At 41.5% G+C, this 24,134-nt stretch overlaps 1 protein-coding gene across 4 annotated transcripts in view; it reads right to left on the bottom strand.

Annotated features, from left to right (window-relative positions):
• Positions 1 to 7,863: 7,863 nt before the first annotated feature.
• LOC137357007 (flap endonuclease GEN homolog 1) overlaps positions 7,864 to 24,134 on the bottom strand; it is a 41,880-nt gene continuing 25,609 nt past the window's right edge. For 3 of the 4 annotated variants that reach the window (XM_068022942.1, XM_068022945.1, XM_068022954.1), the window contains exons 9-14: positions 22,933 to 22,969; positions 17,509 to 17,589; positions 16,405 to 16,535; positions 15,879 to 15,940; positions 14,507 to 14,659; positions 7,865 to 9,819 (exon numbers count right to left, since the gene is read on the bottom strand). In XM_068022942.1, the coding sequence (XP_067879043.1) occupies positions 8,267 to 9,819; positions 14,507 to 14,659; positions 15,879 to 15,940; positions 16,405 to 16,535; positions 17,509 to 17,589; positions 22,933 to 22,969 (2,017 nt within the window). In that variant the 3' untranslated portion in view covers positions 7,865 to 8,266. Of the gene's footprint in view, positions 9,820 to 14,506; positions 14,660 to 15,878; positions 15,941 to 16,404; positions 16,536 to 17,508; positions 17,590 to 22,932; positions 22,970 to 24,134 lie in introns of all 4 variants that reach the window. The other variant, XM_068022963.1, reaches the window with a different exon arrangement.

The raw sequence follows: 24,134 nt of genomic DNA, 5'->3' as shown, positions 1-24,134 counted from the left end.
TAACTTAACGAGTGCAATTTGAAGCGCATTTTGGGTGCAATTTTCCAATTACACCCAAAGTGGAAACTTTATCCCAGGTTCTTCAATTCTATCTTTAATTTAAAAGTTATTTTAGGGTTAGATGAGAGCCCAGTGAGCCTTAGAAAAATGGTGTCGAGGTAACTGTCAAGTTGTGGGGTTATGGATTGGTGAGATTGTATAATTTTGGTGCCCTTCTGTTTTCTTGAGTTTTGATGATGTCCAATGCAAAATCCATTTTTAAAAAACCTTTTAAAATTTTCATTTTATTCCTCCAGGGTGGGGGTGGGAGCAGTTTGAGTCTAATTATTTTCTAATTTCTTTTCTAAGTTTTTTTTATACTGCAAATAACACTTGAAGAGACTTGTGTTTAAAAAAAAAAATCAGCAATAAAAACTGACTTTAACACCATAATCCATGGTGTTAAATAGGACGTGGATTGTCCTGACAATCTCCATCAGATGTCCTCTTAACCCTCTGTGTTATACTGAAAAGAGCCCTAGTTTCTCCAGTTTCTCAGAACTTGGAATCATCTTTACAGGTTACATCAGGCACTCTCTTCTGTTCCTCTTAAGGCATTTGCTTCTTGTTGGTGCTAAGTGGCCATTCTTTATGTGCAAGTCTAGACAATGGGCACTGACTGATTATTTGATCGTGGAATGCAACACACTTGAAGCCAATGCTTTCCCTCACCTGTATCTGTACTGCAGCAAGAGTTACTGGACAGTAATAAAGACTGATCTGAAATAAGCACAGAAAATGATGGCAATACTCAGCAGGTCTGACAGCATCTGTGGAAACAGAAAGACAGTTAGTATTTCAGGTCCTTGACTTTTCTGATGAAAGGTCAGATATCTGAAAGGTTAACTGTCTTTCTCTCCACAGATACGTACGAACATACGAATTAGGAGGAATAGGCCACCCATCCCCTTGAGCCTGCCCCGCCATTCAATGAATTCATGGTTGAACTGATTAATCCACATTCCTGCCTACCCCAGATAACCTTTCACTACCTTGCTTATCAAGAATCTATCTACTTCTGCCTTAAAAATATTCAAAGACTCTGCTTCCACCGCCTTTTGAGGAAGAGAGTTCCAAAGACTCATGATCCTCTGAGAGAAAAAATTTCTCCTCATCTCTGTCTGAAATGGGCGACCTCTTATTTTTACTTTTTAACAGTGACCCCTAGTTCTAGATTCTCTCACAAGGGGAAACATCCTTTCCACATCCACCCTGTCAAGACCCCTCAGGATCTTCTAAACTCCAGTGGATACAAGCCTAGCCTGTCCAACCTTTCCACATAAGACAATCTGCCCATTCCAAGTATTAGTCTAGTAAACCTTCTCTGAACTGCATCCAATGCATTTACATCCTTCCTTAAATAAGGAGACCAGATGTGGTCTCAGCAATGCCCTGTATAACTGAAGCATAACCTCCCTACTTTTGTATTCAATTCCCCTCGCAATAAATGATAACATTCTATTAGCTTTCCTAATTACGTTGAACCTGCATACAAACCTTTTGTGATTTATGCACGAGGACACCCAGATCCCTCTGCACCTCAGAGCTCTGCAATCTCTCATCATTTAGATAATATGCTTCTATTTTATGCTTCCTGCCAAAATGGACAATTTTACATTTTCCCACATATATAAATTGTAAAAAGTTTAGGCCTTGTGACACACCACTCATTACATCTTGCCAACCAGAAAATAACCCTACTTGCCTACTCTATTTCCTGTCAGCGGGTCAATCTTCTATCCATGCCAATGTTATACCCGATACCATGAGATTTTATTTTTTGCAATAACCTTTGATGTGGCACCTTATCAAATGCCTTCTGGAAATCTAAGTACAGTACATCCACCAGTTCCTCTTTATTCACAGCACATTCTTCATCAAAGAACTCCAGTAAATTGGTTAAACATGATTTCCCTTTCACAAAACCATGTTGACTCTGCTTGATTACCTTAAATTTTTCCAAGTGCCCTGCTACAACATCTTTAATAATAGCTTCTAACATCTTCGCTATGACATATTAAGCTAACTGGTCTGTCGTTTCCTGCTTTCTGTCTCCCTCCCTTTTTGAATAAAGGAGTTAAATTCCAATCTAATGGAACCTTACCCGAATCTAGGGAATTTTGGAAAATTAAAACCAACGCATCAACTATCTCACTAGCCATTTCTTTTAAGACCCTAGGATGAAGTTCATCAGGACCCAGGGACTATCAGCCCGCTACTCCAACAGTTTGCTCAGTACCACTTCCCTGGTGATTTCAATTTTCTTGAGTTCCTCCCTCCCTTCCAATTCCTGACTTACTCTGGGATGTTACTTGTATCCTCTTGATGCTGCTAGACCTGCTGAGTATTGCCAGCATTTTCTGTTTTGATATCAAGACTGATATTTTCCTTTCCTAACCCTATGGTCAATTATAGTGCCCTACCATTGTTCTAGCTGATTTCAGCTAATGCTGCAGAGACTGCAAATCAAACCTGGGATTTTCCTGGTCTGTATGGCTCAGCTATTCATTGCTGAGCCATATGAGAACTTGACTGCTTATGTATCAGTGGGAAGTATCCTTTTACCTATTTTGGGAAAGATAAACAGAAATTTGTCCTGGAATCTACACGTAAATACTGCTCTGTAGTTGAAATATCACTTAAAATATCTCATAAGGTTTGTAAAAGACAAAGCCAATCAGTCAGGATTGCTGTTTATATTATAACATTATATTTAAAACTTACAAAAATCCAATTTTAATGAAGGATTTCAGCAGAAACACTTTTTCATTTCCTTTCAGTAGACTACTAACTTGCTTTTAATTTTCATTATATTTTTATTGCATAAATGCTATTTAAAAAGCAAACTATCTTAATCACACATCTAGTTTTTATTTAACTTGGTACGTTAGTCAAATTATTGGTTTAGATCTGACAGATCAAAAAAAATTCACTAAATAATTCTTATTGAAAATAAATTTGCACTTTTTTTTTGAACCTGCCCAAATTAAGGACCACAATCTAAACCATGAATTAACAAACAGTAACTTTCCCTGAGGGGTTCAAAAGACTCAACCGGCCACCAGCACATTTGATTGATATTTTATTGTATACAGGACTTTGCAATGCCATGGTCCATCAAATTGCTCCAGACCTCAAAACCAAATTCTGCTCAAATCTGCCCTTGCATAACAAAAATAAAAACAGGCAAAAATAAAATTCACAGCTTCCCCATACCTCAGCTCCCAGAAATCTGGCTAGAAAAAGACACAATGTTTTCCCCAAATTCTGGGCCATGACCGAAGGGATGTCACTCCTCTTCCTCACCCAAGGATTACTGCTGATGTCTGGATCCCAAGCCACAGGGACTCTATTAGGGGAATCTTCTTAATTTTCTATAACAATCTGAGCATCACAAATAGAGGAGTACCACATACCTCCATCAAACAGTACCAGCTAGCATGATTACTACAGATCTGATTGTTCCTATCTCCAGCACCAGCATCAAAGTAGACTCATTAGCTCACATGGTTGTATTACCTCTTCTGAGGCACTGACACTTAAGCTATATGCTCCTTGGTAATCTGGGTTCCAGTCCACTATGCTAGGCCAATTTTTCTTCACTATATAATCAACACCCTGGGGTTTACCACTGACCAGAAACTTAACTGGACTAGCTATATAAATACCGTGGCTACAAAATTAACTCAGAGACTGGGAATTCTGCGGCAAGTAACTCAACTTTTGACTCCCCAGAGCTTGTCCACCATCTACAAGGCACAAGCCACTTGCCTGGATGGGTGCAGCTCCAACAATACTCAGGAAGCTCGACACCATCCAGGATAAAGCAGCTCGCTTGATTGACACCCCATCCATCAGGTTGAGCATTCACTTCCACCACTGGTAGACAATGGCAACACATGTACCATCAAGATGCACTGCAACAACAGGCCAAGGATCCTTCGACACAACCTTCCAAACCTGCAACCTCTGTCACTTAGAAGAACAAGGGCAGTAGACGCATTTGACCACCATCTCCTGCAAGTTCCCTTCCAAGTTACACACCACCCCGACCTGGAAATACATTTCTGTTCTTTCACTGTCGATGGATCAAAATCCTGGAACTTCGTTCCTAACAGCACTGTAGGTATACCTACATCAGATGGCCTGCAACGGTTCAAGGCGGCGGATCACCACCACCTTCAATTACGAATGGGCAAGAAATGCTGTCCTTGCTAGTGGTGCTCACATCCCATGAACAAATATATATGAAAAATTAAAAATAACAACTTTGAACTGCATTCTGGCAAATCACCAAAGCAGCTTGTCGGAGCCATATTATCACCTCATACACTGCCAAGAGAAAACCCAGAGGCGTGGAGCAAAAAGATACTGAACCTAGGAAACTTGACAAAATGTACACAATAAGAGAGCACTGTACAAGTCCTGATAAAACTAAGAATGGTTTGAGTTGGCGAGAGCAAAGAAGCTTTCGTAAAACACTACAAGGAGTGTGATTAATTGATGGTACAAGGATTGGGGACGCAGATTAGTTTTCGACAAAAGATGCAGGGGGAATGTGAGGAAGAACTTTTTTACGCGATGAGTGGTAATGACCTGGAAATCACTACTCATAGAGGTGATGGAAGTGGAGACAATCAATGATTTCAAAAGGAAATTGGATGAGCGCTTGAAGGAAATAAACTTGCAGGTCCAAGGGGATCGAGCAGGGGATTGGAACTGACTGGATTGCTCTATGGAGAGCCAGCATGGACTTGATGGGCCGAATGGCCTCCTTCTGTGCTATAAATTACTCTATGACCTGGTAGAAAAGTTAAAGCTATTTCTTGGTTAACATCCCAAGATTTTTGCTTTCATTTTCTGAGATTTTCCAGTTTAATTGTGCAAACATTTGTAGGTTTCCCTCAGTTTAGATGAAAGTGTCTTCTTTGATTTTCTTTTTTGTTTACGAGGTAAGTGTATACCTCAGTGCACTCTTGAGATGTAAAGGTTACAATAGTGCTAGTTTCAACCCCTCCTTATTTTTATTTATTTTTCTGGAACACTTATACTGCGCTTGCTAAACATTTGCCTGCTGCTAGTGGAAGTGTGAAAAGAATTATTCACAAAACATAACCATGTTGAATTTCACATTAACAGAATAATCAGTGTAGTGTCAACTGTGGTTCAGTTGGTTGCACTCTTGCCTCTGAGTCAAAAGGTTATGTGTTCAGGTCCCACTCCAGAGACATGAGCACAAACAGCTAGCCTGACAGGCCAGTGTGAGAGTGCAGCACTGTTGGAGGTGCCATCTTTCAGATGAGATGTTACGATGAGGCCTTGTTGGCCTATGTGAAGGTAAAAGATTCTATGGCACTATTTAAAGAACAAAGAACAGTACAGCACAGGAACAGGCCATTCGGCCCTCTAAGCCTGCGCCAATCTTGATGCCTGCCTAAACTAAAACCTTCTGCACTTCCGGGGTCCGTATCCCTCTATTCCCATCCTATTCATGTATTTGTCAAGATGCTTCTTAAACGTCGCTATCGTACCTGCTTCCACCACCTCCCCCGGCAACAAGTTCCAGGCACTCACCACCCTGTGTAAAGAACTTGCCTCGCACATCCCCTCTAAACTTTGCCCCTCGCACCTTAAACCTATGTCCCCTAGTAACTGACTCTTCCACCCTGGGAAAAAGCTTCTGACTATCCACTCTGTCCATGCCGCTCATAACTTTGTAAACCTCTACCATGTCGCCCCTCCACCTCCGTCGTTCCAGTGAAAACAATCCAAGTTTTTCCAACCTCTCCTCATAGCTAATGCCCTCCAGACCAGGCAACATCCTGGTAAACCTCTTCTGTATCCTCTCCAAAGCCTCCACGTCCTTCTGGTAGTGTGGCGACCAGAATTGCACGTAATATTCTAAGTGTGGCCTAACTAAAGTTCAGTACAGATGCAGCATGACTTGCCTATTTATATAATCTATGCCCCGACCGATGAAGGCAAGCATGCCGTATGCCTTCTTGACTACCTTATCCACCTGCGTTGCCATTTTCAGTGACCTGTGGACCTGTACGCCCAGATCTCTCTGCCTGTCCATACTCCTAAGGATTCTGCTATTTACTATATACTTCCCACCTGCATTAGACCTTCCAAAATGCATTACTTCACATTTGTCCGGATTAAACTCCATCTGCCATTTCTCCGCCCAAGTCTCCAACCGATCTATATCCTTCTGTATCCTCTGACAATCCTCATCACTGTCCGCAACTCCACCAACCTTTATGTCGTCCGCAAACTTACTAATCAGACTAGCTACATTTTCCTCCAAATCATTTATATATACTACAAACAGCAAAGGTCCCAGCACTGATCCCTGCGGAACACCACTAGTCACATCCCTCCATTCAGAAAAACACCCATCCACTGATACCCTCTGTCTTCTATGACCGAGCCAGTTCTGTATCCATCTTGCCAGCCCACCTCTGATCCCGTGTGACTTCACCTTTTGTACCAGTCTGCCATAAGGGACCTTGTCAAAGGCTTTACTAAAGTCCATACAGATAACATCCACTGCCCTTCCTTCATCAATCATCTGTCATTTCCTCAAAAAATTCAATCAAATTAGTGAGACATGACCCCTCCTTCACATAAAGAGTGGGGGAATTATCCCCAGCATCCTGGCCAATGTTCATCCCTCAATCGATATCAGTTAAAAAATCATCCGGTCATTATCTCATTGATGTTGTGGGAACTTGGTATGTTCAATTTGGCTTACACATTACAACAGTGAAGACACTTCAAAAGTACTTCATTGGCTGTAAAGCACTTTGGGACATCCTGAGGTGAGAAAGGCACAGTGGCGCAGTGGTTAGCACCGCAGACTCACAGCTCCAGTGACCCGGGTTCGATTCCGGGTACTGCCTGTGTGGAGTTTGCAAGTTCTCCCTGTGTCTGCGTGGGTTTTCTCCGGGTGCTCCGGTTTCCTCCCACAAGCCTAAAGACTTGCAGGTTGATAGGTAAATTGGCCATTATAAATTGTCACTAGTATAGGTAGGTGGTAGGGAAATATCGGGACAGGTGGGGATGTTTGGTCGGAATATGGGATTAGTGTAGGATTAGTATAAATGGGTGGTTGATGTTCGGCACAGACTCGGTGGGCTGAAGGGCCTGTTTCAGTGCTGTATCTCTAATCTATATAAATGCCAGTTTTTAAAGATTTGTGGTGGGTGGCTTAAAAAAAAAATGCAGATTTATTTAGTAATATTGGCACACATAATTTTATACAGCTAACAATCATATCAGCTATCACTTCACAGGGGTGCAACCTACCACATAACAGTTCTGTTAATCTAAACATTTAGGGGTGCAACATTCACTTATATAGTTTACGTTTAATAGCTGCAGTACATTAGCTGTGGGCTAGAAAAGGCTGGGGGAAAAAAAAGTGAAACTGGCACAGTGAATTAAAATTTATGAATACAATGATTCCTTGTACCTTCTTAGAGCTCAGTGCACAGCACAATATGATGTTAAGGGACCACCAACAACTTGCATTTATAATGCACTTTTAACACAGAACAAAGTCCTAAAGTGCTTCAGAGATGATTTTGTTTGTATCATCAGCGAGAATATGCAGATAAAAGGCCAGGCACTTCCTCAGAGTGAGATGCCAGGAGGGACAGAAAAAAGCCCCCACAATCAGCCAGTAAGTCACCCTGAGCTGCTTCTCCATACTGCCATGTAAACTGGATCAAGTGCAGCATTGAGATGTGTTTTCTTTACTGGGGAAGAAGCATGGTTCAGAGAATCATAAAAAGGGAGAGGAGAATGGGAATAAAATATTCTCAGATGCATGAAATTTGATTAAAATATTTAATAGAAACCACAGTTTATAAAAAAATATTTAAATTGAGTTTCAGTTCCATAAATGAAATGATCAATCTATGGACTAGCAATGCACATAGAGCACTTTACTGGAACAGGGCAAAGAGCATCATAAGTAATTACAACCTTGTGATCATTTATTCAATTTACATTTGGGAATATTTTATATGAGCGGCAGTTTACAGCATTTGGTTAACCATTTTATTGGAAAATGTTGAGGGAAAAAGTATATGTTGTATACATTTATTGGCTAAACATTCAAAATATCCAAACATGGTATATCTAATTTTTAAAAGTACAAACTTCTAGAGAATCTGTTCTTGGGTGTTTGCGTTTGAGTAACAATTCAAATACTCTGGAGTCAAAGCTTCAGCCTTTCTGACAGTGGAAGGGGGCTGTCACTTATCACAATAATGGAATCCTCATTATCGCTGAGCTGCTTGTGATTCTGCACACTGCTCAGATCAGGTCTTGGAGTTTTACCTTCAGAGGTATTTTTCTGGGATGTGACAATTTTGCAGTGAGCTTTGCTGTGCTTATGCATTAATTGAGCTTGTTCATTTTTCCCAACACCAGTGATGCTGACTATTTTGGGTTGAATGCATTCAGTATCTACCCTGGTGTGAGCTGTTCTACCCTTAATAAGTCTGGATTTGGTATGTTGAGCCCATTCTTGGCTATGATTTGCAATGCAGAATGAGATTTTAGTGTTCTCTGTAGCTCTGAATTTGGCGCCAAGCTTTTGCCTTCTATTTCTTGAATTCTCAGTATCGCTGTCTTCGCTGGATGACAACACTTTGTAACAAACGCTTTTTTTTTGAACTGTTGAAACCTTTCCATTCACTAGTTTCATTCTATGTGGTTTGGCTGCTTTGTTTTTCTTCAGTTTAACTGAGATGCTATCTATCTTTGAAGCTTGGTATGAATGCATAGCTGGATCATGAGTTCCAAAATCCTCCTCTATTGAATCTGTTAAATTCTGTTTGCCTAATGCAGTTAATGGTCTGGTATGTTGAGTTGCAGTTGGATGAGAAATGTACGCTTCCCTTTGCACTTGCTGAAGATGTTGAATTTCTGAGAGATCACAAATGGCGAATCTCTCTTTATTATAAAAAATTACATTATTTGCAAGTTTGCCTTGAATATGAGACTCAACATCCGCTTCAGGAGATGACACATCATCTTTATGATCAGTGGAACATGACAGCGAGCCAGTTCCACTGGAATTAGAATCTGACTGACACACAGATAAAAATGGACACGAGTTCTTTAATAGAATTCGGTCTTTTAAAGATAGTTGATCGTAGTCCTGCAGCATGGATGCACCCTCAAGAAATAATTCCCTCATATTTTTTCGAACAGGATCTTGCTTAGGGACTGCAGTGTTTTCTTTCAATGCCTCATGCTCTGTCAGTTTACTTGTAGAGCCCGTGGGAACACAACACTTATTAATGAGTTCAGAAGTTTCAGCTTGTGTTGTCGAAGTGTGCTCCGATAGTGGTGTACTAAATGATTGACTCCAGTCAATGCCACTTAAATGCAACTCTGCAACTAACATAGACACCGAGGGTGACAGGGCACAGGCACTTGACCTATTCTCTGACTCTGTAAGAGATAAAGACGCACAGTCAGATTTTTCTATTTCTGCAATGTGTTTAACTGCAGGTTGTGCAATTTCTTTTGGAGATTTTCTGCAGAATTCTTTGGGCAACAGAGAGTCTTCAGTAGAAAAACCAATGGAAGGATTCAAATGAGGAGAGTTGGAGGGATTCGCCTCTTGACTTGCACTTTTTTGAACAGTTTCACTTCCTGCTGCAGCTCCACCTTTATGGGAAGGCTGTAAGTTCAACTCAGATAGTAGTTGCGTGATTTCATCAGGTAACAGAGCCGCCTTGCCTTTTCTCCTGTTTTTACCTGAAATAAAACACAAGAAGTATTCCATCATCTAACTTAAAGGACTAAGATAGTTTGCATTTCAAATATTTTGGCAGACAACACTAAATAAAAACATATTTAGTTGCTCTTTCATTTTCTTTTCACGTGACACTACATTGGACACTAAGCACTTAATTCAAAAACTGCTATTATATTGAGGGTTAGTCAAAAAGAGTGATCTATTTGGCTGGAAAGACACCAGGGAGATAACTAATTTGCAGGACAGGGGAAATGATCCAAGTGTGGGGTTCCAATGTATAACGTACATTAAAGAATGAGACGGCTTTCAATATTACGAGGCATCACCAATGCTCGTTGTAAACTGGACTAGCCATATAAATACCATGGCTACAAGAGCAGGTAAGAGGCTAGGAATCCTGCGGAGAGTAACTCACCTCCTGACACTCCCCAAAGCCTGTCCACCATCTACAAGGCACAAGTCAGGAATGCGATGGAATACTCTCCACTTGCCTGGATGGGTGCAGCTCCAACAACACTCAAGAAGCTCAACACCATCCAGGACAAGGCAGCCCACTTGATTGGCACCCCATCCACAAACATTCACTCGCTCCACCATCGACGCACAGTGGCAGCAGTGTGTACCATCTATAAGATGCACTGCAGCAACGCACCAAGGTTCCTTAGATAGCACCTTCCAAACCTGCGACCTCTACCAACTAGAAGGACAAGGGCAGCAAATGCATGAGAACACCACCACCTGCAAGTTCCCCTCCAAGTCACACACCATCCTGACTTGGAACTATATCACCGTTCCTTCACTGTTGCTGGGTCAAAATCCTGGAACTCCCTTCCTAACAGCACTGTGGGTGTATCTACCTCACATGGACTGCAGCGGTTCAAGAAGGCACCTTCTCAAGGGCAATTAGGGATGGGCAATAAATGCAGGCCACGCCAGCGACGCCCACATTCCATGAATGAATAAAAAACTAAGCACTTAGGACACCTGGTGGTAACACTTCAATACTACAAATCCTTTATTGTTTAAAAATTAATGGAGAAGTATTTTTTGGTTTTTTTTCTCCTTTCACCCTGTGAAAGGAGCAAATCAGACTGGGGATGGCTTCACGGACACTGGGAGCCCATTCTTCATGTGTGAATATTAACAGCGAGTGTCAGTGGGCTGTTATATTATAGAGGGCGTTATAGCTGGTCCTCACTAGTTATTAGCACATGTGTGTTTCTTTTACAGCCCACAGACAGTGAAGCCAATGATAATGCTTCCAGTGCTTCCTTGGTTGATATCAGTTCATTCAGCACACGTCAGTGATTAAAACTGGCTTGTGACTACATCATGCAGTACCAAAGGCTTTGGAAAAATTAAGGAACTGTTAGCAGGATAAAATGATGGATTAGTTCGAATCCAAATGTTATGTGAAAATAGAATGCTACAATCTCAGCCAAATATAGAGATTGTTTTGGGGGGTGCAGAGGGGGTCGATTGCGGGTAGAAAAAGACAGTAAAAAAGGATTCAAAAGTTACAAGATAAAAGCTGAAACAAATAGAAGAAATAATCTAAATGGTAACATGAAAAGCTGATTATAATGTATCTCCAGGATCCACTTTAGCAAAATGCATCATTGGGCAAACATAACCCTACAACCTACAATTATAGCCAACAATCACAGGAGTGCTTAAATCCAAAATAAAGTAATTTAAAAAAGACACTGGGGAAGGGGGCTATTGTGCTTCATATTTCTCAAGTCCCCTGTGCTATGTACCCATAGTAACTAGGAGGGCAAGTGGCTGGGAGGCTACTCCTCTGATTGCCAAGGCTATTTTTCAGCAGCTGCTAGGAGGTAGTGATTCCTGGGCTAAGGGGATTGGCCAATGAGGAGAGATTGAGTAGACTAGGCCTATATTCCCTAAGGTTTAGAAGAATGAGAGAGGATCTCATTGAAGCGTACAATTCTTAGGGGGCTTCACAGGGTAGATGCTGGGCGGATGTTTCTCCTGGCTGGGGAGTGTAGAACTGGAGGTTACAGTCTCAGAATAAGCAGTCAGTTATTTTGGACTGAGAGGAGGAGAAATTTCTTCACTCAAAGGTTCGTGAACCTTTGAAATGTTCCACCCCAGAGAGCTATGGATGCTCAGTCATTGAGTATATGCAGGTCAGAGAGCACCTTGAGGCAGGGGGAGTGGTATGGATCAGGGAGAGCACCCTCAACTGGATCTCCCTTCACAACGCCAAACAGGTTTTCCCGTTCTCCACACAACCGCCACCACCCCCCCCCACCGCCCCTACATGAACCCCGTTATCATTCATTTTAATTTGCAGAACCACAATAGTAAATATACTTGTGCCCATTATCATTATGCTTCTCCTGTGCTGTACATAGGATTATACAACACAGATGGAGGCCTTTGTTTGCGAGATGGTTCTTTTCAAGAACTAGCCAATTAATCACACTCCACTTCTCCCCTCCCCATATCCCTGCAATGTCCTCCCCCTTCAAGTGTTTAGCCAAAATAATTTTGAAAGTTAAGATTGAAACATTTACCACCACCCTTTGACAAATTTGCTAGAGTTCCTTGAGGACAAGCAGAGTTGATAAAGGGGAACCGGTAGATGTAGTGTATTTGGATTTCCAGAAGGCATTCGATAAGGTGCCACATAAAAGATTATTGAACAAGGTTGGAACTCATGTTATTGGGGTAATGTATTAGCATGGATTGAGACAAAAACAAGAAATGCTGGATTCACTCAGCAGGTCTGGCAGCATCTGTGGAAAGAGAAGCAGAGTTAACGTTTCGGGTCAGTGACCCTTCTTCGGAACTGGATTCCGAGGATTGGATTGAGGATTAGTTAACTCACAGAAGATAGAGAGCCAAGATTAATGGGCCGTTTTCAGGTTGGAAAGACGTAACTAGTGGAGTGCCACAAGGATCAGTCCTAGGGCCTCAATTATTTACTATCTATCTTAATGACTTGGAGGAGGGGGCAGAATGTAATATATCCAAATTTGCTGATGATACAAAAATAGGTGGGAGGCCATGTTATGATAAGGACATAAGGAATCTGCAAGGGCATATATATAGGTTGAGGTGAGTGGGCAAAAACTTAGCGGATGGAGTTTAATGTAGGAAAGTGTGAGGTTGTGCACTTTGGTAGGAAGAATCAAAAGGCAGGCTATTATTTAAATGGAGAGAGACTTCAATAAAGTGCAGCGCAGAGGGATCTGAGTGTTCTTGTGCATGAAACACAAAAAGTTAGCATGCAGGTGCAGCAAGTATTTAAGGCGGCAAATGGAGTTTTGGCCTTTATTGCTAGGGGGTTGGAGTCTAAGAATAGGGAAGTCTTGTTACAACTGTACAGGGTGTTGGTGAGGCTGCACCTAGAGTACTGTGTATAGTTTTGGTCCCTGCATTTAAGAAAGCATATACTGGCATTAGAGGCAGTTCAAAAGAGATTTACTAGGCTGATTCCTGGGATGAAGGGATTGACTTATCAAGAACGGCTAAACAGGCTAGGCCTTTATTCATCACAGTTTAGAAGAATGAGGGGTGATCTTCTTAAAACGTACAAGATTCTGAGAGGGCTTGACAGGGTAGATGCTGAGAAGATGTTTCCACTAGTGGGGGAATCTCCAACTACGGGGCATAATTCCAGAATAAGGGGACCTCATTTAAAACGGAGATGCGAAGGAATTTCTTCTCTCAGAGGATCGTGAATATCTGGAATTCTCTACCCCAGAGAGTTGTGGAGGCTAGATCACTGAAAGTATTTAAAGAGGAGGTAGATAGGAGGTAGGTAGGGGAGTCAAGGGCTATGAGGAGCTGGCACAAAAGAGGAGTTGAGGTCTGGGGCAGATTAGCCATGATCTTATTGAATGGCGGGGCAGGCTTGAGGGGCCAAATGTCTCCTATTGCTCCTATTTCTTATGTTCTTTCAAGCAGTGGCTCTTTTGCCAGTTACCTTAAATCTGTGTCCTTTGGTTACTGACCTTTCTGCCACGAGAAACAGTTTCTCCTTATTTACTCGATCAAAACCCTTCATGACTTTGAATGCCTCTATTAAATCTCCCCTTTGCAATTCCTCCTCTAAGCAGAACAATTCCACGTAATATTTTATTTTTGCGCTGGCTTGTTTTGCTACACCCAGCCTTATTTGTAAATCTGTAACACAAATTAGCCAAAACCTTGGGTCTGGAGCTAGGTCTGAGATCAAAACTGCTCTTCAAAACCAAGCAGGTGATATTGCATTTGAATTTACTCACCTTCAGGTGTGTTTCAGGGGAATGTAGAACACATGAACAAGTTCAGAAAGGAAGGTCCTATATTAGTTAATCTGAACTATTGGAGCCATGATCAATTGTATGCAGGGCTAAACAATTCTACTATAGGATGTAAACATTTATATAGTTTTTCAGGGCTTCAATACTGGCTTCATCCTAACTGGCCAATCAAATTACAGAAGAGTGACACAATACTTAAAAATATAAATAGGTTTACTACAAACAAAATGATTTAAGATAGTAACATTTCCAGCATTCCTGACGTGTTAATTTTTCCTAAAGCTTAGTAAACGTGTTTACGTTAAATCGGTCAAAACATCATGTATTGATTGGAATGCAAACCATTAATTAAAAACACAACCATTCCTAGGCAGCAGGCTGGATGATGCCCCCTTTTAAAATTGCAGCTTACTTTTTTGCTTCTTCTTCTCCTCCTCTTCAGCTTTCTGCATGTGAAATAAGGCAGTCATATCTGGGTAGGCTGCTTGAAAGGAAAATTGATCTTCTATTGTCGTCACAGTGTTCTGAGAATCTTCAGATTGACCATTTGAGTAAACGTAATGCTCTAGGAAATGAAGGAAATCATTCATTAAAACCTCCTTTAGTAGGCTACTGCTGGTTGCTCAGCTCATACAGTCTTTTGTGAATACAAACCACCCACTAAACAATTGCTCAGATACAACAATTCACTGTAGGAGAAAATAAGTTGAATGCATATTATGGGATAGATTTTGGCCTTCATTGCCTGCACAGTAATCTGGCTGAGCAGCCTGATCGTCTGTCATTTACAAAACTGACCTAATATTTATTCCACTGATTTCAGGAAAATCAGGTGGGTTCTTCAATGGGCAGGGAATTCGCTCTGCCAGATAATTGCCCAGGCAGTGAAGATGAAAATCTCTCATGTTCATTTACTGACTTTAAAATCTGTAAATGTCCATGAGAAGAACCTATATACATGCAACATTATGGAATGCGAACTGCTAAGTAAAATAAGCAGAATGATTGGCGAGACAGAGATCATATGCTAAATTGTAATTTACAGAAGGTTGACATTTATAAGCATGTCCAGCAGTTGAGCTTTCCAGCCCAAGGGAGGTGTTTAGTGTGTGTGATAGAGGCTATTGGAAATGTCTCATTGCCAGGCCTTGAATTATTCACAATTTCCTGGCCTCTTGGCGCAGTCTCACCATCTGGTGTGGGAAAACAGTTTAGGGACCATCTGTGCCAGTAGATGGGGCTGTGACAGTATCATGAGGGAATCTAGCTTAACAAAGACATTTGCTGCCAATGGATTTGCTGAGACTTCCCCACCAGATGTAAATTTAAGCTGGTGAGGCTTGGATATTTCTAACCTGCTTCCAGGCAGAATACTTCCATCAAGGAAGCTTCTGACTATAAGCTTTATAAAATCCTTGAAAGAAATGCAACTGACATTTCATCAAGTTTTGGAGGAAAATCTTACTTTGGAAAAGTTTGGAGCATCTCAGAAATTGCTTCCTATCTGAAAGGAAGGACCTAAACTGGCTGGTCCTCCAAATAGGAGCATTACAACTACGCTTGTGATGAAGGATTTCATCAAAAAAATATTGTGCAAACACATGGGCTAGACTTACGAGCTATATTGTGTATTAGTAATGTTTATGGCCATCATGGGATCCTTTGTGATTCTCTTACATGGTCTGTGGTCTTTGCTGACACGAGTTGAAATTATGATCACAAAGAAAGGTCTTACTAATACACACATCATCTCTTTCAGAACTTAAAATTTTAAAACAATATACCTGGTGTTTCCCATAGAATTTCAAAACATGGAACCCCATTCCGAATTCTGGTTTTGACAATGCTTAAAAAGAAAAAGAAAAAAAATTTCTGAAATCCCACAGGATATCTCTTACAGCCTGCAGAGCAGCAAAACCATATCTATAATACATCCCTATATAAAGCATTATAATGAGAGGTACTTTTACAGGCAGGCCATTTTAGATGTCTTATGCACTCCATTTTCCCCTATTTACCTGGATTTTGTGCAAGGATGAGATGAAGGCATTTGCAGTGGAAACCCCCCTCCTCACAAAACAAAACAAATAAAGTATGCAAGCGCATGTGTACCCAACTGCTTTTTGTAATCGAGTGTTAGCACACGCTGCTAGGACACTGTGTAAAGGGCATCAAATATGATGCAAAGTAGCAAAGCTGCATCAGTTATGTCTAGAATTGTAAACAAAATAACAGCAGATGGTTCAAGATTATTTAACCAACAAAACAAGTACATTTTAACAGTTAATTAAGTACTTTGGCAATTAGTACCTTATTGGCTGTAAATGACACGGGTCCCTTTTTCCCAATTTTCTCTCCGTCATATCGTGGTGTGAGAGTAATATCAGCACTTTCTCACATGTGTAGTGTCTAGGCCACTCCATTTTATCCAGGGCAAAATTCTAGATGCATGAAGCAAAAGCTTCTGTTAATGTGGAATGATGAGATACCTTTGTCAAGGGATTGCCAGACCACCTGGGTAGGAAATCCAAATGTTCTCGGCATGAAAGTTGTTGTGTACTTCAGGTATATACATTATACCAGGAAATTCTATCAGCCAAACTGATGCCTCGGTATCCTATCTTATCTGCTGTGCTGACATACTTACCGATTTCTTTGTCACAGTTTGGGTTTCAAAGATGATTGCAGGTAACTCTGTGTTGCTTTGCCAGATGGTTGATGATATGGGCCCAGGGCAGCACACCATGAGTTCATTTATAAGCTTTTCCTCAGACAAACATTCCAAGTTACGGAAATTGTCAAAGTTCCAAGGCAACTCTTTTTGAAATTGATTCAAAACTACAGATGAGAAATTAAATGCACTTTCACTGTCATATAGTGACATTTCTTCTTTCCTCTTTCTTACCTTTAACTTTACCTCTGGATAACCTGATTTGTGGTTCATAGTCTGAGTTACAGTCTCAGAATGTTATTTGTCAGGCAGAGGACATGAGATGTCTTACACTATTTTCAGAGAGCTGATCAGTGACCAGCACACTTCAATATGATACTTGGCACATAAACAAGAGCTTGCTTGTGGAATTGGTCCTTTTTGCTAGACACAAGAAAGCGTATCTGAAAGATGTCCTATTGTAACAGAAAACATTCCATCAATGCCTGGTGGATACCGATCAGGAGAGGGAAACCTAGTTGATTTCCTTAATTAATAGCCTGAGAGGCAGTGTTCAATTGTAGTTCAATACCAATCCCCAGCTAAAACCAGATAACACAATAAAAAAACTAGAAATCAATCTCAGTACCACACTGCTTGGTTCACTTACCATCTGACCCTAAAGATCTTCAATCAGATTTTTAAATTAGATACATTATTGTAAAATTTTGGGTAAATTGCTTTGCAAAAATGTTACTTCATACCTGAAGTAAAAGCAGTTTTGGTCGCCTCCATTGAACATTTTGAGTTAGCTGGTCTTTACTGATAAGAAATTCTCTGATCACCTGAAGCACAGAAAATAATATTTATAGAATCACAGAAATACAGGACAGGAGGCGGCCATTTAGACCTTTGCGTCTGTGCTGGCTTTCTGCAAGAGCAACTCAGCTAGTCCCACTCCCCTCCCCTTTCCCCATAACAGTGCAATTTTTTCCTCTTCAGAAAATTATCCAATTCCCCTTTGAAAGCCAGGTTTAAATCTGCCTCCACAACTCTCTCAGGCAGTGCATTCCAAATCCTAACCACTTGCTGTATAAAAAGGTTTTTCCTCATGTCGTCTTTGTTTTTTTTGTAAATCGCTTTAAATCTATGTCCTCTGGTTCGTGATCTTTCGGCCAATGGGAACAGTTTCGTCCTATCTACTCTGTCTAGACACCTCATGATTTTGAGCACCTTTATCAAATCTCCTCTCAACCTTCTCTTCTCGAAGCAGAACAGTCTCAGCTTCTCCAATCTATCCACATAACTGAAGTCCCTCATCTCTGGAACAATTCGCATAAATCTTTTCTGCACTCTGGCCATTTTCTTCACATCCTTCCGAAAGTGATGCCCAGAATTGGACACAATGGGCTGAATTTTATAGAGTCCTCCATGTTGTTTGGGAATCCATGTACAACTCATCAACCACATTACTCTCATCAAAAAACTCAATCAAGTTATTTAAACAAAATTTGCCTTTAACAAATAAAAACAGAAAGTGCTGGAAATACTCAGCAGCTCATCAGGCCTGAATCTTTAACTCTGCTTCTCTCTCCACAGATGCTGCCAAACCTGCTGAGTATTTCCAGCACTTTCTGTTATTATTTCAGATTTCCAACATCCGCAGTATTTTGCTTTATTTTTGCCTTTAACAAATCCATGCTGACTTTCCTTAATTAAAGAAACATTTGTCCAAGTGACTGTTAATTTTGCCCCAGATTATTGTTTCTAAAAGCTTTTCCACCACTGAGGTTAAACTAACTGGCATGTAGTTGCTGGGTTTATCCTTACATCCTTTTTTGCAATTCTCCAGTCCTCTGGCACCACCCCTCTATCTAAGGAGGATTGGAAGATTTTCCACCCTTACTTCCCTCAGATGCATCTCATTCGGTCCTGGTGACTTAGCAACTTTAAATATAGCCAGCCTTTCCATTACCTCCTCTTCATTATGACTTGGGCAGAATTTTCTTCCTTGGTAAAGACATGCAAAGTTATTATCTCAGTTATGCCCCACCTCTATGCGTAAATTCCTTTTTTGGTCCCTAATCAGTCCCACCCTGCCTCTTACTACCTTTATATGCCTACAGAAGACTTCTGGATTCACTTTTATGTTAGCTGCCAGTCTCTTCTCATATTCTCTTTGTTCCTCTTATTGGTTTTTGCACTTTTCCTCTGAACTCTCTATTTTCAGCCTGGTTCTCACTTGTATCATCAACCGGACATCTGTCATATGCACCCTTTCTCTGGTTCATCTACTCTCCATCTCTTTCATCATCCAGGGAGCTCTGGCTTTGTTTGACCTACCTTTCCCCATCGTGGGAATGTACCTCGATTGCACCCGAACCATTTCCTCTTTAAAAGCAGCCGCTGTTCCATTACAATTCTGCCTGCCTATCTTTTATTCCAATTGACCTGGGACACTTCTGTTCTCACCCCACTAAAATTGGCTCTCCTCCAATTAAGCATTTTGACTTTAGATTGCTCCTTGTCCTTCTTCATGGCTAATCTAAACCTTAAGATACTATGATCACTGTTCCCTAAGTGTTCCCCGATTGATACTTGATTCACCTCATTGCTCAGAGTCAGATCCAGCAATGCCTCCTTCCTCATTGGGCCAGAAATGTACTGATCAAGAAAGTTCTCCTGAACACACTTCAGAAATTCTATTTTCTGTCTGCCCTTTACACTATTTCTACCCCAGTCTATATTAAGATAATTATAACCACCTGTTATCACTACTCTGTAGTTGTTGCACCTCCTCTGTAATTTCCCTGCAAATTTGCTCCTTCATATCTTTCCCAGTAGTTGGTAGCCTATAGAATACACCTCTACTATTATTTATTAACTCTAACTGAACGGATTCTGTACTTGACCCCTCTAGGACATCCTGTCTCCAGCATTGTAATATTCTCCTTAATCAGTAATGCCACACAAAGAACAAAGAAAATTACAGCACAGGAACAGGCCCTTCGGCCCTCCAAGCCTGCGCCGATCCAGATCCTCTATCTAAACATGTCGCCTATTTTCTAAGGGTCTGTATCTCTTTGTCCTGCCCATTCATGTATCTGTCTAGATACATCTTAAAAGATGCTATCGTGCCCGCGTCTACCAACTCCGCTGGCAACGCATTCCAGGCACCCACCACCCTCTGCGTAAAGAACTTTCCACGCATATCCCCCCTAAAATTTTCCCCTCTCACTTTGAACTCGTGACCCCTAGTAATTGAATCCCCCACTCTGGGGAAAAAGCTTCTTGCTATCCACCCTGTCTATACCTCTCATGATTTTGTACACCACAATCAGGTCCCCCCTCAACCTCCGTCTTTCTAATGAAAATAATCCTAATCTGCTCAACCTCTCTTCGTAGCTAGCGCCCTCCATACCAGGCAACATCCTGGTGAACCTCCTCTGCACCCTCTCCAAAGCATCTACATCCTTTTGGTAATGTGGCGACCAGAACTGCACGCAGTATTCCAAATGTGGCCGAACCAAAGTCTTATACAACTGTAACATGACCTGCCAACCCTTGTACTCAATACCCCGTCCGATGAAGGAAAGCATGCCGTATGCCTTCTTGACCACTCTATTGACCTGCGTTGCCACCTTCATGGAACAATGGACCTGAACACCCAAATCTCTCTGTACATCAATTTTCCCCAGGACTTTTCCATTTACTGTATAATTCACTCTTGAATTGGATCTTCCAAAATGCATCACCTCGCATTTGCCCTGATTGAACTCCATCTGCCATTTCTCGGCCCAACTCTCCAGTCTATTAGATTAGAGATACAGCACTGAAACAGGCCCTTCAGCCCACCGAGTCTGTGCCGACCATCAACCACCCATTTATACTAATCCTACACTAATCCCATATTCCTACCAAACATCCCCACCTGTCCCTATATTTCCCTACCACCTACCTATACTAGTGACAATTTATAATGGCCAATTTACCTACCAACCTGCAAGTCTTTTGGCTTGTGGGAGGAAACCGGAGCACCCGGAGAAAACCCACGCAGACACAGGGAGAACTTGCAAACTCCACACAGGCAGTACCCAGAATCGAACCCGGGTCTCTGCAGCTGTGAGGCTGCAGTGCTAACCACTGCACCACTGTGCCGCCCATATTCTGCTGTATTCTGACAGTCCCCTTCACTATCTGCTACTCCACCAATCTTAGTGTCGTCTGCAAACTTGCTAATCAGACCACCTATACTTTCCTCCAAATCATTGATGTATATCACAAACAACAGTGGTCCCAGCACGGATCCCTGTGGAACACCACTGGTCACACGTCTCCATTTTGAGAAACTCCCTTCCACTGCTACTCTCTGTCTCCTGTTGCCCAGCCAGTTCTTTATCCATCTAGCTAGTACACCCTGGACCCCATGCGACTTCACTTTCTCCATCAGCCTACCATGGGGAACCTTATCAAACGCCTTACTGAAGTCCATGTATATGACATCTACAGCCCTTCCCTCATCAATCAACTTTGTCACTTCCTCAAAGAATTCTATTAAGTTGGTAAGACATGACCTTCCCTGCACAAAACCATGTTGCCTATCACTGATAAGCCCATTTTCTTCCAAATGGGAATAGATCCTATCCCTCAGTATCTTCTCCAGCAGCTTCCCTACCACTGACGTCAGGCTCACCGGTCTCTAATTACCTGGATTTTCCCTGCTACCCTTCTTAAACAAGGGGACAACATTAGCAATTCTCCAGTCCTCCGGGACCTCACCCGTGTTTAAGGATGCTGCAAAGATATCTGTTAAGGCCCCAGCTATTTCCTCTCTCGCTTCCCTCAGTAACCTGGGATAGATCCCATCCGGACCTGGGGACTTGTCCACCTTAATGCCTTTTAGAATACCCAACACATCCTCCCTCCTTATGCCGACTTGACCTAGAGTAATCAAACATCTGTCCCTAACCTCAACATCCGTCATGTCCCTCTCCTCGGTGAATACCGATGCAAAGTACTCGTTTAGAATCTCACCCATTTTCTCTGACTCCACGCATAACTTTCCTCCTTTGTCCTTGAGTGGGCCAATCCTTTCTCTAGTTACCCTCTTGCTCCTTATATATGAATAAAAGGCTTTGGGATTTTCCTTAACCCTGTTTGCTAAAGATATTTCATGACCCCTTTTAGCCCTCTTAATTCCTCCTTTCTTTTCTCCCGTCTTTTCTGAACACCCTGTAACCAGGAATATTTAGCACCCAGTCCTGCCCTTTTTTGAGCCAGGTGTCCGGTATTGCCACATCATCATATTCCTTGGTGTCTATCTGCGGCTGCAGTGCACCTACATTATTTAACATGCAGCGCATTCACACACGTGCACTGTAAACCTAATTTATACTTTGTTGCATTCCCTCTTACTATAACCCCACCTAATTCCTTATTTCTTATTCTAATGTGATCTCTCTATTCCAATCCTCGTTTCTCCTTTCTAATGCTACCTCCTGGTTCCTATCCCCCTGCCAAGTTAGTTTAAGCCCTCCCCAAAAGCAAGTTAATGTTTTCTACAGATCTGTCTCATAAGGAGAGAATATTTATAGAGTCATAGTCATTTACGGCACAGAAGGAGGCCATTCAGCCCATTAAGGCCATGCCGGCTCTCCACAGAGAATCCAGTCAGTTCCACGCCCTTGCTCAATCCCCACAGACCTGCAAATTTATTTCCTTCAAGTGCACATCTAATTTCCTTTTGAAATCATTGATCGTTGCCGCTTGCATCACATCCATGAGCAACGAGTGCCAGGTCATTACCACTCATTGCGTAAAAAAGTTCTTCCTCACATTCCCCTTGCATCCATTGTCCAAAGCCTTTAATCTGTGTCCCCTAGGTCTTGTACAATCAGTTAATCATGAGGCACCAACAACCAAAGAGGAGGATGCGTGCTGTATTTGTACTGTCACTTGTCTGCAGGTTCATGCTTGAGATTCCAATTTAGAGTGAAAGTAAATTCAGCAATGATGGAAAATAGTAAACAATATGATCAAAATATTAATATGAATAAGCCTGTGCTGCAAATTACAAGTTTTTGCTACTGTAAGAATACTTTCAATTTAACATTTTCTTCCTCATTGCCTTATAGGATACACTTTAATTTTATGGTAACTTTGATTTTAAAAAATATTTTCACTTTTACCTCTTCGAATGGGAAATGCTCACAAGCTCTTGCTTTTCTGAAAGAAACAGGGAATTTAGATTTATACAAGAAAAAGAACAAACTCACAATTGTACAGGTTTTACATCTCAGGAAGCACATTAGAATCAATGCATCATTTCTGCAATGCACTGTTATGTAAACAAGCACGTCAGCCAATTTATGAACAGCAGGGTCCCACAAACAGCAAATCAATGCTTCTGATATTGATTGAGAGAGGAGTGCTGGCCGGGCAAGCAGGAGAACTCTATTATTTTTTCAAATTGTGCCATTGGACCTACACCCATCTGGGCAGGTTTAATGACTCATGAAAAATATGGCACCATCATCAATACAGCACTCCCCCAGTACCGCACTTCAATGTCAACTTTGAAGTACGTACTGTGACTTAAAACCATGATCATTTGACTTGGGGGTAAGAGCGCTACCAAATGAGGGATGCTGACACTGAAAGAAAAACATATCAGCTGCATGCTCTCAAGAGTACCTTGATTTAAGGGGGAAACTTTAGAAAATGGTAAAGACTTACTCCTTGCTAAATGTTTTCTCAGTTTTGCTCCATGCCCCTCCTTCCTGCCAGGAAAGAGGTGGAAATTTTGAAAAAAAATCCAAACACAGCTTTTCCATGCATCACTTCATTAAAATCCATTTTAATCGAAGATTGGACTGGAAACACTATAAAGGCTTCTGCTGAGGTATTACCCTCTTTTTAACGTTGTTATCTACTTACAAATAGTATTCTTTTATTGTTTCCAATGTCGATGAATGTTTGTTATGTTTTAATAAATATTTGCTGCAAGTCTGATCTGAAAAAGAACAGTCTGATATCTGTAATTAGCCTGATCACACCAACATCAATGTGAAACAGCCAGAAGGAAATTAAAAAGCAGGACCTCCAAAGTAGTAATCTCAGGAAAACTTCCAGTGCTGGTGAGCATAAGAACAGGAGAATTGATTGATTGAACATGTGGCTGGAGAATTGGTGTAGGAGGGAGGACATCAGATTTCTGTGGCATTGGGACCAGATCTGGGGCAGGTGGACCCTGTACAAGATGGACAGGCTAAACCTTAACAGGACCGGAACCAGTATCCTCGTAGGGAGATTTGCTAGTGCTGTTGGGGAGGGTTTAAATTAGCATGTCAGGGGGATTGGAACCTAAGGGATAGCTCAAATTGGAAGGAAG

Source organism: Heterodontus francisci, chromosome 3, assembly GCF_036365525.1.
Source record: "Heterodontus francisci isolate sHetFra1 chromosome 3, sHetFra1.hap1, whole genome shotgun sequence".
Lineage (NCBI taxonomy): Eukaryota > Metazoa > Chordata > Chondrichthyes > Heterodontiformes > Heterodontidae > Heterodontus > Heterodontus francisci.
Note: the sequence above shows the minus strand (reverse complement) of the source record. Positions and strands in the feature narration are given on the sequence as shown.